Source organism: Sorex araneus, chromosome 1 (genome assembly GCF_027595985.1).
Source record: "Sorex araneus isolate mSorAra2 chromosome 1, mSorAra2.pri, whole genome shotgun sequence".
In the NCBI taxonomy this organism is placed as follows: Eukaryota; Metazoa; Chordata; class Mammalia; order Eulipotyphla; family Soricidae; genus Sorex; species Sorex araneus.
Window position 1 is genome coordinate 95,696,147 of NC_073302.1, and position 12,096 is coordinate 95,708,242.

Sequence of the window (12,096 nt, forward strand, 5' to 3'; positions counted from 1 at the left end):
CGCTCTGGATTTTTGGTCCTCATTTTTTTTGGGGGGGTCACACCTGGCGATGCACAGGGGTTACTCCTGGCTCTGCACTCAGGAATCACCCCTGGTGGTGCTCAGGGGACCATATGGGATGCTGGGAATCGAACCCGGGTCGGCCGCGTGCAAGGTAAACGCCCTACCCGCTGTGCTATTGCTCCAGCCCCTGGTCCTCATTTTTAAAATAGGTTGATTAATTAATTTATTGGTTTTGGGGTTATACCACTTGGTGCTCAGGGCAACTCTAACTTGGTTGTGGAGCACTGTTGAGGGACATGTGGGCAAGAGCTCTGGACTTTGGCCCCTGAGGCCTGTGCTCGGTCCCTGTGAACCCTCTCTCCAGGCCCCAAACTGAACATTTAAAAAACAAAAAACCAAACCTGTTACTATCTTGTTCCCAATAAGTGGTGGGTGGCGAAGGAAGTGGAGATCCCTGAAAGTGAGAGCTATATTTGGTTCTGATTTGGAAGGCCCTGGACTTTGAATTGTCCCTCTTCAGGAAAAGAGGTTATGTTAATCTGAGTGACGATAGATGGATTGGGTATTTGGATCCCAAAAGTAGAGAACTTTGAGAAATGTTGTCTGTCATTTCATATGCATAAAACTGAAAATATTAGCTTGGGCATTTCTACAAGCAACAGAAAAGAAATTTCTCAGGCTTTTGGAGCAAAGTGTAATCGTAGGACTAAGTTTTGATGAGCTGTAACAAGGAGCTTACATATATCTTCCAGGAAGTCAACTTTTTTCCCTCTTTTATTTGTTTTCCTAGTTTGTATTTTTTTTTCATGTATTGGGGGGTGGGGCCAGTACCTGGGCCAGAGCCAGCACTGCTCAGGGATCACTCTCAGCTCTGTGCTCATGGGTCACTCTGGCAGGGGTTGGCGACCATATTGCACTTCACTTACTTTGTTGTTGTTGTTTGTTTTGGGGTCATACTCAGTAGTGCTCAGAGTTATTCCTAGCTCTGCCTCAGGTCTCCTTCCTGATGAGGCTCAGGGGACATTCTGTGGTGCTGGGGATCATATCAGTGTTAGCCCCATACGATGACAATGCCTTAACCACTGTACAATCTCCTGGGCCCTCTTAATGGGTATATGTAGTAGTTGCACTTATATTATTTCATTTAGTTTTACCCTGTAGAATACGTTTCATAAAAAAGACATTTTTCCCTCTTTCCTAACATGCCAAAACCACTTTTGCTATAATTTAACTATTTCTGGGTGGTAATAAAACCATTGCTTTTTTGGTTAATATTTTTATAAAACTCCTATCCATACTTCAGAGATTGCAATCAATGAAAAACAAAACAGCATGAATTACCCCTATTACTGTTTTTTGGGCTAAGGTCGGTGGGGCTTAGGGGCTTCTTCTGGCTCACGGCTTGGGAGAACCATGTGGCACTGGGGATTGAACCCAGACTTCCTGCACACAAAGCATGGACTCACAATAACTCCAGTCTAGTTCTACTATTTTACATAAGATATACAAGCAACAGAAATGGGTGCCGAAGTACTAGGAGAATCCAATGATGTCATTAACGAAGCTTAATTGGTATTCCTGTGGGGTGTCAAGAGCTAAATTCACATCAAAATAAAGTACTTTTAAAATATTATAACTGTCAGCCTCTAATAAGAGAACAACATAGTTTCTGGTAAGGAAAAAAAATTACTTCAGAGTAGTTGAGAATTATAGCTTAGAGAGCAAGGGCTCAGATCAGAAGCACAAAATTTATCCAGGGAAGGAGATCAGGGGGTTCTTAGAGAAGGAATGAAAAAGGACAAGATAAAGGTGAGGTAATGCTCTAATGAAGGTAGCACAGGGTAAAAATAGTCAGGTGGCAGAGTAAAAAATAAAACATTGTCATGTGTGGGGGATCACATGGCAAAAGTAGGCAAAAGTTCCCTCTCTCTCCCTTCCTCTCTCTCTCTCTCTCTCTCGCTCTCTCTCACTCTCTCTCTCTCTCTCTCATTCATTTCAAACAGAATATTCACTTTCTTATTGACTTTTCAAAAAGTTGTGGTCTGACCTAGGCCAGGGTTCCAAGACCACAGTAAAGAGGCTTTTTATGCAGCCGCTGGCTTTTTCTAGCCCTATTTTAATATGGGTCCAGTGATGTCATTTTCCATATTATCTATCCTGCCATGTCAGTAGAGCAGACTTGCCAAAGCAGGGGAGGTGTCTGAATGCTGGGGCCTCAGAAAGCTGCTGTCAAGTGTAACTATAAATAAGACCGAACAAAGTTTACCATCTCCCCAGTGGAGAAGACTCTCAAAGCTCTCTGAACTCTTCACATTTTTATCTTTATGTTTAGCACTAATCATATTCATTGTTGTGTTTGCTGCAGCATAAAACTAGTTGTTCTAGCTAAAATATGATGGTAAGACAGGTCGGTGCTTCTACATCAACGCAACAGTATTAAATACTTTAATGGTAATGTCCTTAACATTTCCCAAGTGATAAGAGCACCAGGAGAATATTTTGTCACAATATTTGATCTCTTTAACAAAACAGTGGTTGTTAGAAGAGGGTGGGAGTCGTAGAGACAGCGTGTGCTGGAGAGCGGTGGCCAGTGACTAGATCTTGAGTCATAGACATGCTGTGGCCTAGGAATATACTGTCAAGGTGTGAAATTGTGTTTCTGAAATTTACAGTTGTAAACAGATAAAAAAATGTTAGTCTCTTGTTCTAAGTTTCTAAAATTGCTTAAGAGCATACAAGTGAACCGAATGTCTTTTATTTATAACATATCCATTTATACCGTGATTGAGTTTATGTTAATCAAAGTAAAAAGTATCAATTGGTGGGGTTGTTTGCCAGGGACAACGGGTCAGAATTAGCAGTCCTGCTTCAATTTTTTGGGACATAGAGAAAGGTCAGAGTTGGAAAGAAAAAAAAATAGTAAAAAGAGCCGTTAGAGCGCTTCCTGGTTGGGGAAGCAGGAAACATTCTTTTTAATTAAAAAAAAAATTATTAAGGAGCCATGATTCACAAAGTTGCATTTTGCATGCCTAAAATGCAATGTGGTTTTTTTTTTGGTGGGGGGAGGGACCTTATTTCTTGTGTTTCTTCAATATGTTGCTTCATATGTCATAAATCAATGAGCTAGAAGTAAAGGGATTGATCTCTGCGTTTACTGAGTTCTGTGTGCTGTTCTGATTGGTCTCCTGAGTTGGGGGTGGTTTTGGAACCTTTGGGTTTTGCTAATTCATCAGAACAGAGGTCACAATCTGGGCCTGAGGTTGGCCTTTGAAGTGGAAGGCAGTCTTTGGAGACTGAGCCATTTACCTGTGAAATCCGATGCTATCTCCTGCTCTCAGATTTGAGTTAGTTTCTAAGATCTTGGTTATTCCTGCTTCCTGTCCCTCCATATATACACACAGGTGACTGAAAATTGCTTATTGGTGTGGGAGAACTCCTCCTCTCCCCCCACCTCTTGGAATAAACATTGGAATTGGTACTAAAACCTATTCAATCACTGATAGGTTGCTTAAATGATCTGTATTGTTTTTATTCACTGTTTTGAACAGGCCCATTGGAAAGGGGTGGTAGGAACTGGAGCTACGGAAGCACTTTACTGTTACTAGGGTGTTCCTTTTAAGAGTCTACTACTAAACTGCTTCCCAAGTTCCAGTGATCTTTAGTATCCCTAAACTGATTACTTGCCACCTTCTAATTGCTGTAAATTTCTTTTCCTGCCCTCCCTTCCTTTCTTGCCTTTCTTTCTCCACACTTGGCAGTACTCCTGGCTTGGTGCTCATGAATCCCATATAGGGAGTTGGGATGGACCTTGGGTCAGCTGTGTTCAAAGGAAGTGCTAAGTACTACACTCTTTCTAAGTACCTGCTAAGTACTACACTCTCTGGTGTTATTATTATAATTATTTTTTTAATAGTTGTTGTCTGTTTTGGGGCACATCTAGTGGCTGTTCCTGACCCTGCTTAGAAGTGAACTCTAGCAGTGCTCAGGGGGCTTGCAGACCTAGGCATCTGAGCCAGGGTCCAGGCTGCAGCAGCAGTGTGCACAGCAAGGACCTTACCTCCTGTTCTGTTTCTCCAGCCCTGTGCATTTCTGTTGCCTGGATCTTTAGAGTTGACATGCACCGGCTTGCTTTTCTGGGGTGCACTCTTCTGAGCCCAGAATACACACAGTACACAGGCATTCCCCTTGGTCTCTCAGTTCATCCGTGACAGCACAGAAAGCATGGCGGGAACACACTGGTGGCTGCAGACCTCCCCTAAGCCCCAGAGTCAGCTTGCTTCAGTCACAAGGATGATTCGATTTTGCTGTTGTCACCAATTAGAAGAGATAGCTAACATGCTTTGGGCCCCAACCAGGTGTTCAGGGGTCACTCCTGGCAGTGCTGGGGATCTGCCAGTTTAAAGTGGCAGGCCCCGGGGCTGGAGCGATAGCACAGCAGGTAGGGCGTTTGCCTTGCACGCGGCCGACCCGGGTTCGAATCCCAGCATCCCATATGGTCCCCTGAGCACCGCCAGGGGTGATTCCTGAGTGCATGAGCCAGGAGTGACCCCCTGTGCATCGCCTGGTGTGACCCAAAAAGAAAGAAAAAAAAAAAGTGTCAGGGCCTTCTGTACAGCCGGTAAGGTGTTTGTCTTGTAAGTGGATCGGCCAGGTTTGAGCCCAAGATCCCATATGGTCCCCGAGTACTTCCAGGTGTAATTCCTGAGTGAGAGCCAGGAGTAACCCCTGAGCATCACTGGGTGTGGCCCTCAAACAAACACCAGAACAAGGTTCTTAAACATGTTTTCTTTCTTTAATCTCTTCGTGAGCAGATTAAATGCTCAGTGTCTTCATTATCCACTGTAACTTTGGAAGCCACAGGTGGTGGCAGCCAGAGCTCTGTCCCCAGTGCATTAGCAACGATGAAGGTAGACGATTTTCTTGTTCATGTTTATATGGTCAGAACCTAGAATGCTGCCTGGAAAATGGTATGTGGTTGGTAAATAGCTGCAGAACACATCAACAGAAACAGAACAATCTCCTGCTTTTAGAAACTAGGTAACAGAATTCCGAGGGCTTAGCAAAATTGTTGGTGTAGAAGAAACTAACAGTTTTGCGGTGTTATCTGACTCAGGAGTGACCCCTGAACACCTGGTTGGGGCCGAAAAACAAAGAAAAAAAATGTAAAAAAAGCATCTTCAACTATGTCTTCTAATTGGTGACCACAGCAACATCGAATCATCCTTGTGACTGAAGCAAGCTGACCTTGGGTTTAGGGGAGGTCAGGCCAGCCGGAGCCAGGTCATGTGGACGCCCGGCCGGCTCCCCAGCCAGGGGGACTGTCCCTAATTTATTGCAGGCCCGAGGCTTACTGCTGACCTCGCGCACACTGCCTCACACCGGGCCTTGCGCTCGCGCCCCGCCCTCCCCCTCTGCCCCCGCCCCCCGGCCCTCGGTACTGGCCATCCCCTCGCCGCGTGCCTGCGGAGCCCACCCGAGCGCGCCCCCCGCGTCCCGAGCCGGCTGAGCTGCCCGTGCCGAGGCGGCTGCAGGGGCGGCCGGTCCTCGGGGCCATCGGGGAAGGGCGCGCCGCCCGAACTGCCCGGCGCCGGCTCCCGGCAGAGACCTCTGCTTGCTCCGCTCCACCGCGGGGGCCCGGCGGGGGGCAGGGGAGGGCTGGGGACACAGGCCCTCATCCGGGGCCAGCGCGGATGGGCGACTCTGCACTGGCGGCGCGGCCCCAGGACACGCGTCCAGGTTCCGAGGCCGCCAGGCGCGCGCGCGCCCCGCCCCTCGCCGCGCCCCGCCCCTCGCCCGCCCCGCCCCGCCCTCCCGGCGCGCCCCGCCCCCGGAGCGCCCCGCCCCTCGCCGCCATACGCCGGCGCGCATCATCCGAGGCGCCCCGCCGAGCCGCCCGCTCCGTGACCTTTGCCCCCGTTCCCCCGCCCGCGGCCCTGCGCGGCGCGTCATGGCGGCCCTCAGCAAGTCCATCCCGCACAACTGCTACGAGGTGGGCCACACCTGGCACCCGTCCTGCGGGCTGTCCTTCCTGCAGATCACCGCGGGCGCCCTGGAGGAGTCGCTGAAGATCTACGCCCCCCTGTACCTGGTGAGGCCGCGCGGGCCGGGCGGCGCGACGTGGGCAGGGGCGCGCGGGGACGGGCCGGCCGCAGCAGTGTCCCGGCCCCGCGCGGGCAGCTGCGGCCACTCTCGTCCCGCCCGCCGGGCAGACCGTGCCCTTGTCCGGGGAACACTGCGGGCGCCTCGGGGGCGCTGCTGCCACGGACGTGCGGCGCAGCCCGAGCCCCGGGGACGCTCCGTCGGGTCCAGGCCCCGGGCGCCCCCCGGGTGACGCTAAGATCAGGGTCCAGGCCCCGGGAGCCCCGCCGGTGACGTTACAGTGTGGGTCCAGGCCCCAGGACCCCCATAGGTGACGCTACAGTCGGGGTCCAGGCCCCAGGACCGCCCTGGGTGACGCTACAGTCGGGGTCCAGGTCCCAGGACCGCCCTGGGTGACGCTACAGTCGGGGTCCAGGTCCCAGGACCGCCCTGGGTGACGCTACAGTCGGGGTCCAGGTCCCAGGACCGCCCTGGGTGACGCTACAGTCGGGGTCCAGGTCCCAGGACCGCCCTGGGTGACGCTACAGTCGGGGTCCAGGTCCCAGGACCGCCCTGGGTGACGCTACAGTCGGGGTCCAGGTCCCAGGACCGTCCTGGGTGACGCTACAGTCGGGGTCCAGGTCCCAGGACCGCTCTGAGTGATGCTGCAGTCGAGGTTCAGGCCTCAGGAGAGCCCTGGGTGACCCTACAGTTGGGGTTTAGGCCTCAGGAGCGCCCTAGGTGACACTGCTCTCGGGTTCAAGCCCCAGGAGCCCCATGGGTGACGTTACAGTCAGGGTTCAGGCCTCAGGAGCCCCATAGGTGACGCTACAGTTGGAATTTAGGCCCTCAGGAGCCCCCCTGGGTAATGCTACAGTCGGGGTTCAGGCCCCAGGCGTGCCCTGGATCATGCTACTGTCTGCTTCAGGCCCAGGAGCCCCCTGGGTGACGCTACAGTGGGGTTCAGGTCTCCAGGAGCTTGTGGGTGATGCTACAGTCAGGGTTCTGGCCCACAGGAGCGTCCTGGGTGACAGTACAATGGGGTTCAGGCCCCAGGAGCCCCTTAGGTGACGCTACAGTCGGGGTTCAGGCCCCAGATGCTGCACTCCAAATGGACCAGGTGAACCGAGTGTGCAGTTTGAACTGTAAAGAGGTCGGGGCTGATAATAAACTTTTTGGAGCAGAGGATTTTGCCTTAGATTTTCTTGCTTTTGATTTTATTTTTCCACATTCTTAGGCTGTTTTAATTTATTTATATTTTAACAGCGTGTTGACTAGTTTTCATCCCATGCATTTCCTTCCTTCCTTCCTTCCTTCCTTCCTTCCTTCCTTCCTTCCTTCCTTCCTTCCTTCCTTCCTTCCTTCCTTCCTTCCTTCCTTCCTTCCTTCCCTCCCTCCCTCCCTCCCTCCCTCCCTCCCTCCCTCCCTCCCTCAGGGCTGAGCCCGCTTCTGTTCTCAGGTGTGGTGCTTGGCGGTCACAAGTGGTGTCCAGAATTGAGGCACCTCACCTCCTGCACTAGCACTGACTCAGAATATCCATTCTGTGTGGAGAAAGAACAGTGTAAATTTTGCGGAGGTTGGAGGGATCGCATCTGGGATGCCCAGCGGCTTCCTCCTGGCTCTGCAATAAGGAGTCACTCCCGGTGGTGCTCAGGGGACTGTAAAGGATTGAACAGGAGTGGACTGGTGCAAGGCAACTATAATCTCTCAGGCCAGGGAGCAGTGTAAACTGAAGCGGAAATTGAACTTGTTTTCTAAGAGAAGTTTACTTACATTTCGTAGTAGAAAAGTAATAAGAAACTAAAGATTAGTGAGATTAAATGATTTCCAAGATTTAGACCTAGCAAGGAAGTGCTTCACGTTTTACCACTCATGAGTTTTCATTAGCTTCTAAGTTTTTCCATATTCTTCAGATATTAATGGATAAATGAGTGATTGAGAATGTTATTTTTTTTCAGGTGGGTTGCGGGCACATTCAGTGGTGTTTAGGGACCATTCCTGCCTCTGTGTTCGGTGTAACACCTGGTGCTATGTGTGTTGGGCAGTGCCGTATGCATATGATGGGATTCAGGCCATTCATTTAAACTGCAGCCCCATTGCATGCAAGGCAAATGCATAGCTATTTCTCAGATCCTGAGAAACATTTTTAACCAAAGGCTAAAGGATGTTTTAAAGTATGAAATGCTGTTTTTAGATGATTAATCTAGTTGCACTGGGTAGACTGAATTAGAAAAATTCTTTTTTTTTTTTTTTTTTTTTGCTTTTCGGGTCACACTCAGCGATGCACAGGGGTTACTCCTGGCTCATGCACTCAGGAATTACTCCTGGCGGTGCTTGGGTGACCATATGGGATGCTGGGAATCGAACCCGGGTCGGCCGCGTGCAAGGCAAACGCCCTACCCACTGTGCTATCTCTCCAGCCCCATAAATTAGAAAAATTCTTTAGGAGTTGATTCATTGGAGTTGAAAAATTGTTTAGCAGTATGTTCATTAAGCAGTTCAAATGGGCTAGGACTCTGGAGTTTATTAGCAATGTGGTTTTAGGAAAAATGTCTCACTTTTTTGCTCCTTAACTTTTTTTGGTACTGCAGAGGATGTGTATCTGTTTTTGTTTTTTTTTTGATTGTTGTAAGGATTTGTTTATTTATTTATTGAATCACAGTGAGATACACAGTTAAAAGTTGTTCACGATTGGGTTTCAGTCATACAATGTTCCAACACCTGTCCTTTCACCAGTGTGCATTTCCTACCACCAATGTCCCTAGTTGCCCTTCCACCCCTCTATGGCAGGCGCTTTCTCTCTTGCTCTCTCTCCTTCCCCTCATATATATATGTGTGTGTGTGCATATATATACACATGTCTATCTTTCACTCTCATGAGGATTTAAGTGGGATAATACTGTGTAGGAGTAGCATCTTCTAGTTATTGCATAGTAGCTGTTTGTTGTTGAAATAGTAGTTGATTTCAACCTCTGCTGTTTGAAATCTGGTTTGTGTTTAAAACTAGCACAGAGTTTCAGTGAGTGAGTGTACAGGAATGAACGAATGAGTGCCTGAGTGGTTTAGGAGTGAGCAGGCCTGTGGGTGTGCTGTGGGCAGTTGAAGAGACAAGACCAGAGATTAGGGAGGACTGAGATCAGGGAAGAGGTCAGCCACAGGGAGAACGAGTAGAACTAGAGGCGGGAACTGTGGGTGCATTGTGAGGATTGCTTATGTTTCTTGGATTTTAAGTTTGGCTGATGCTCTTGTCCTTATTCATGGAAAAGGGGAAATTTTGAATCAAGATTGATATTTTTAGCTCATAAAATGGGTCTTTTATATCTCTTTTCATTTGAAATATTGCATTTAGTACAACCATGCGTGTTGTACTTTTCATTGTTCATCTTATAGTTAATCTTGTTCATTTTGTTCCTTTTATAGTTAATTTCATATTCTATACATTTTTTCCATACTTCTTTACTGTTAGATATCAACAGTTTTTCTTGTCACTATTCATTTTCTATTTCTTTTTTTCTTTTCTCTTTTGTTTTCATGCATGAGCACACCGGGCCTTCATCCTGACTTGGGGCTCAAGGGTCACTCCATGTGTGGCTTGGGACTCGTGTGTGGTGACCCTGGCTTGGCTGCTACAAGGCAAGCACGTCCCTGTCCTGCTGCACTGCTGCTCCTGCCCCCTCTTCTGTTTCCTAAACCAGTTTGAAATGCAGTTGCAGTATTTGATTTACTTGCTTTTGGTCTTTGGACCGCACGCAGCAGTGTGCTCGGACTGGCTCCTGACTGCTTAGGGGTCACTCTGGATCACTCAGGGGACCGTCGGGCCTGCTGCATGCAAGGGACGGGTCCCACCTGCCGCACTCCAGTTCTGGCCCAGTGGTTACAGGATTTTAATAGCAAATCTGTTTTCTTTTTTACAATGTGTGAAAAATATCAGTTCTCTTTCAATGGTTTTTGTTTTTATTTTATATCTTGGGGGGTTTGAGGGCCACTGCCAGTGGTGCTTTAGATACCATTTGGGGGTCAGACTGGCGTTGGCTGCGGGTAAGGCAAGTGTCTTACACCCTGTACGTCTTTCTCTGGCCCTGACTTGGGGGAGCACCAGACCTGTCAGTGCTCAGGGGCTGTTCCTGGCTCTGTGCTCAGGAGTCACCTTGGCAGTGACCTTACGATGCTGGGGTTGATCTGGGGTTAGCTGCTTGCAGTGAGAGCACCTTACCTTCTGTACTCCCGCCCCTGCCCTAGAATTGCTTTCTGAAAACAGAAAGGACTGGTCTGAAAGGAAGGTCTGGAGCACGTTTGGGAGCCCCAGGTTTGATTCCCTGAACACTGCTGAGAGTCACCCCAGAACATCAAGCTGGGCATGATTCCCAGACAGCCCAAAAGTCCTGCATGTTTGGTAATCTATGCTAACAATTTATGCATACAATGTATTTATTTCAGAAAGCTTTATTTTCTTTTTTACATGTTAGTTATTGGCACACATTCAATAACTAATGCCCTTTTTCCCACACATACAATGATCGGAAACAGTGATTAAACTGATTAAACCTAAATTGCCACTGATGTTAATGAAAGCACACTGGGCTTGATATTTGTGGCAAATTCAGAATTCATGCTGCCATTGTAGTAGAGTGGATTCTATGCTGCTCAAGTTTTTAGTTGCCATCTCTAGGAAGAAAAACGTTCTTCACTTACCTCGGTCACCTTAATTCCTTCCTTCCTTCCTTCCTTCCTTCCTTCCTTCCTTCCTTCCTTCCTTCCTTCCTTCCTTCCTTCCTTCTTCTTTGTTCCTTCCTTTTTTTCCTAACCTTTCTTTTTAAAAAAAATTTTTGTTTGTTTTTTGTTTTTGGGCTGCACCTAGCTGTGCTCAGGGATCCGGTCTGGCGCTTGGGGCACCATACATACGAGTTACCAAAGATCTAACCCAGGTTGACTAGCAAGGCAAGCGCCCTACCCACTGTACTATTTGCTCTTGTCCCCTAAAACCTTTATTAACAATGCAGTTACTATGTTCTTGGGTGACTTTTGTTTTGTTGATGGGCACACATACTGGGTCCTGGGAACCAGAAGTGGGCCAGCCACATGATAGGCAGGCGTTCCTGGAGGTGCTCTCCCTCTGGCCCAGGGAAGCGACTTCCTTAGGACTCTCACAATAGCGTACTAGCATTTACCCTTATGTGAGTTCAAAGTAGATGCTTTTGTTTTTCTTTCCTTTATGGTTTTGGGCTATACCTGGCAGTGCTCAGGGCTTAGTCCTGACTCCGTGCTCATGGCTGACTTCTAGCTAGCAGTGCTGGCGATTGAACCTAGGTCAACCACTTGCAAGGCCTTACCCACTGAACTATCTTTCTGGTACTCTTTTTCCTTTATTTATTTATTAATCTTCTGTGCTTCCCCCCCCCCCTAGTTTTGCTTGGTCTCATAAATTGTGTTCAGAAGTTTTCCTTTCAGGTTTTTTTTGTTGTTGTTTTTGTAGGGACAGGGATGAATGGAGACATTACTGGCGCCCCTCAAGCAAATTGATGAACAATGGGATGACAGTGATACAGTGATACAGTTTTTTAAGAGTTTGAGAAGAAAAGGCTTAGGTTCTGTGGAAGTATGGTAGAATTTACTAGTAAAGCCAGTTGATCCTGAACTTGATTTTTTTTTTTTTGAGAGTTTTGATTTTTCTTTCAGTTTCCATACTTATTATCAGTCTGTTTAGATTTTCTGTTCTGGTTCAGTCCTGGAAGGCTATATTTTTTCTAAGAACTTACTCATTTCTCTACATTATCAGACTTACTGGCAGGTAGTTAGTTACTCAGTGGTCTTTTTTGGTCTTTTATATTTCTGTGATATCTATGTAATTTTTCCCATTTCATTTCTGATTCTGTTTGGTAGAGTATTCTCTCATCTCTCAGCCCAGCTACAGGTTTATCAGTTTTAGTTTTTCTAGGAATCAGTTCTTGGATTCACTGATATTTCTTTGGTCTCTTCCATCTTTGTACACTTGACGATTTATCTCTTCCATCCCAC

General features: G+C 48.0%; 1 protein-coding gene across 1 annotated transcript in view; it reads left to right on the forward strand.

Annotated features, from left to right (window-relative positions):
• Nucleotides 1-5,854: 5,854 nt before the first annotated feature.
• The window catches only part of TMEM135 (transmembrane protein 135), a 220,380-nt gene continuing 214,138 nt past the window's right edge, over nt 5,855-12,096 (forward strand). Inside the window, exon 1 of the mRNA XM_055132698.1 lies at nt 5,855-6,091. Coding sequence (XP_054988673.1) covers nt 5,951-6,091 — 141 coding nt within the window. The 5' untranslated portion in view covers nt 5,855-5,950. The remainder of the gene's footprint in view (nt 6,092-12,096) is intronic.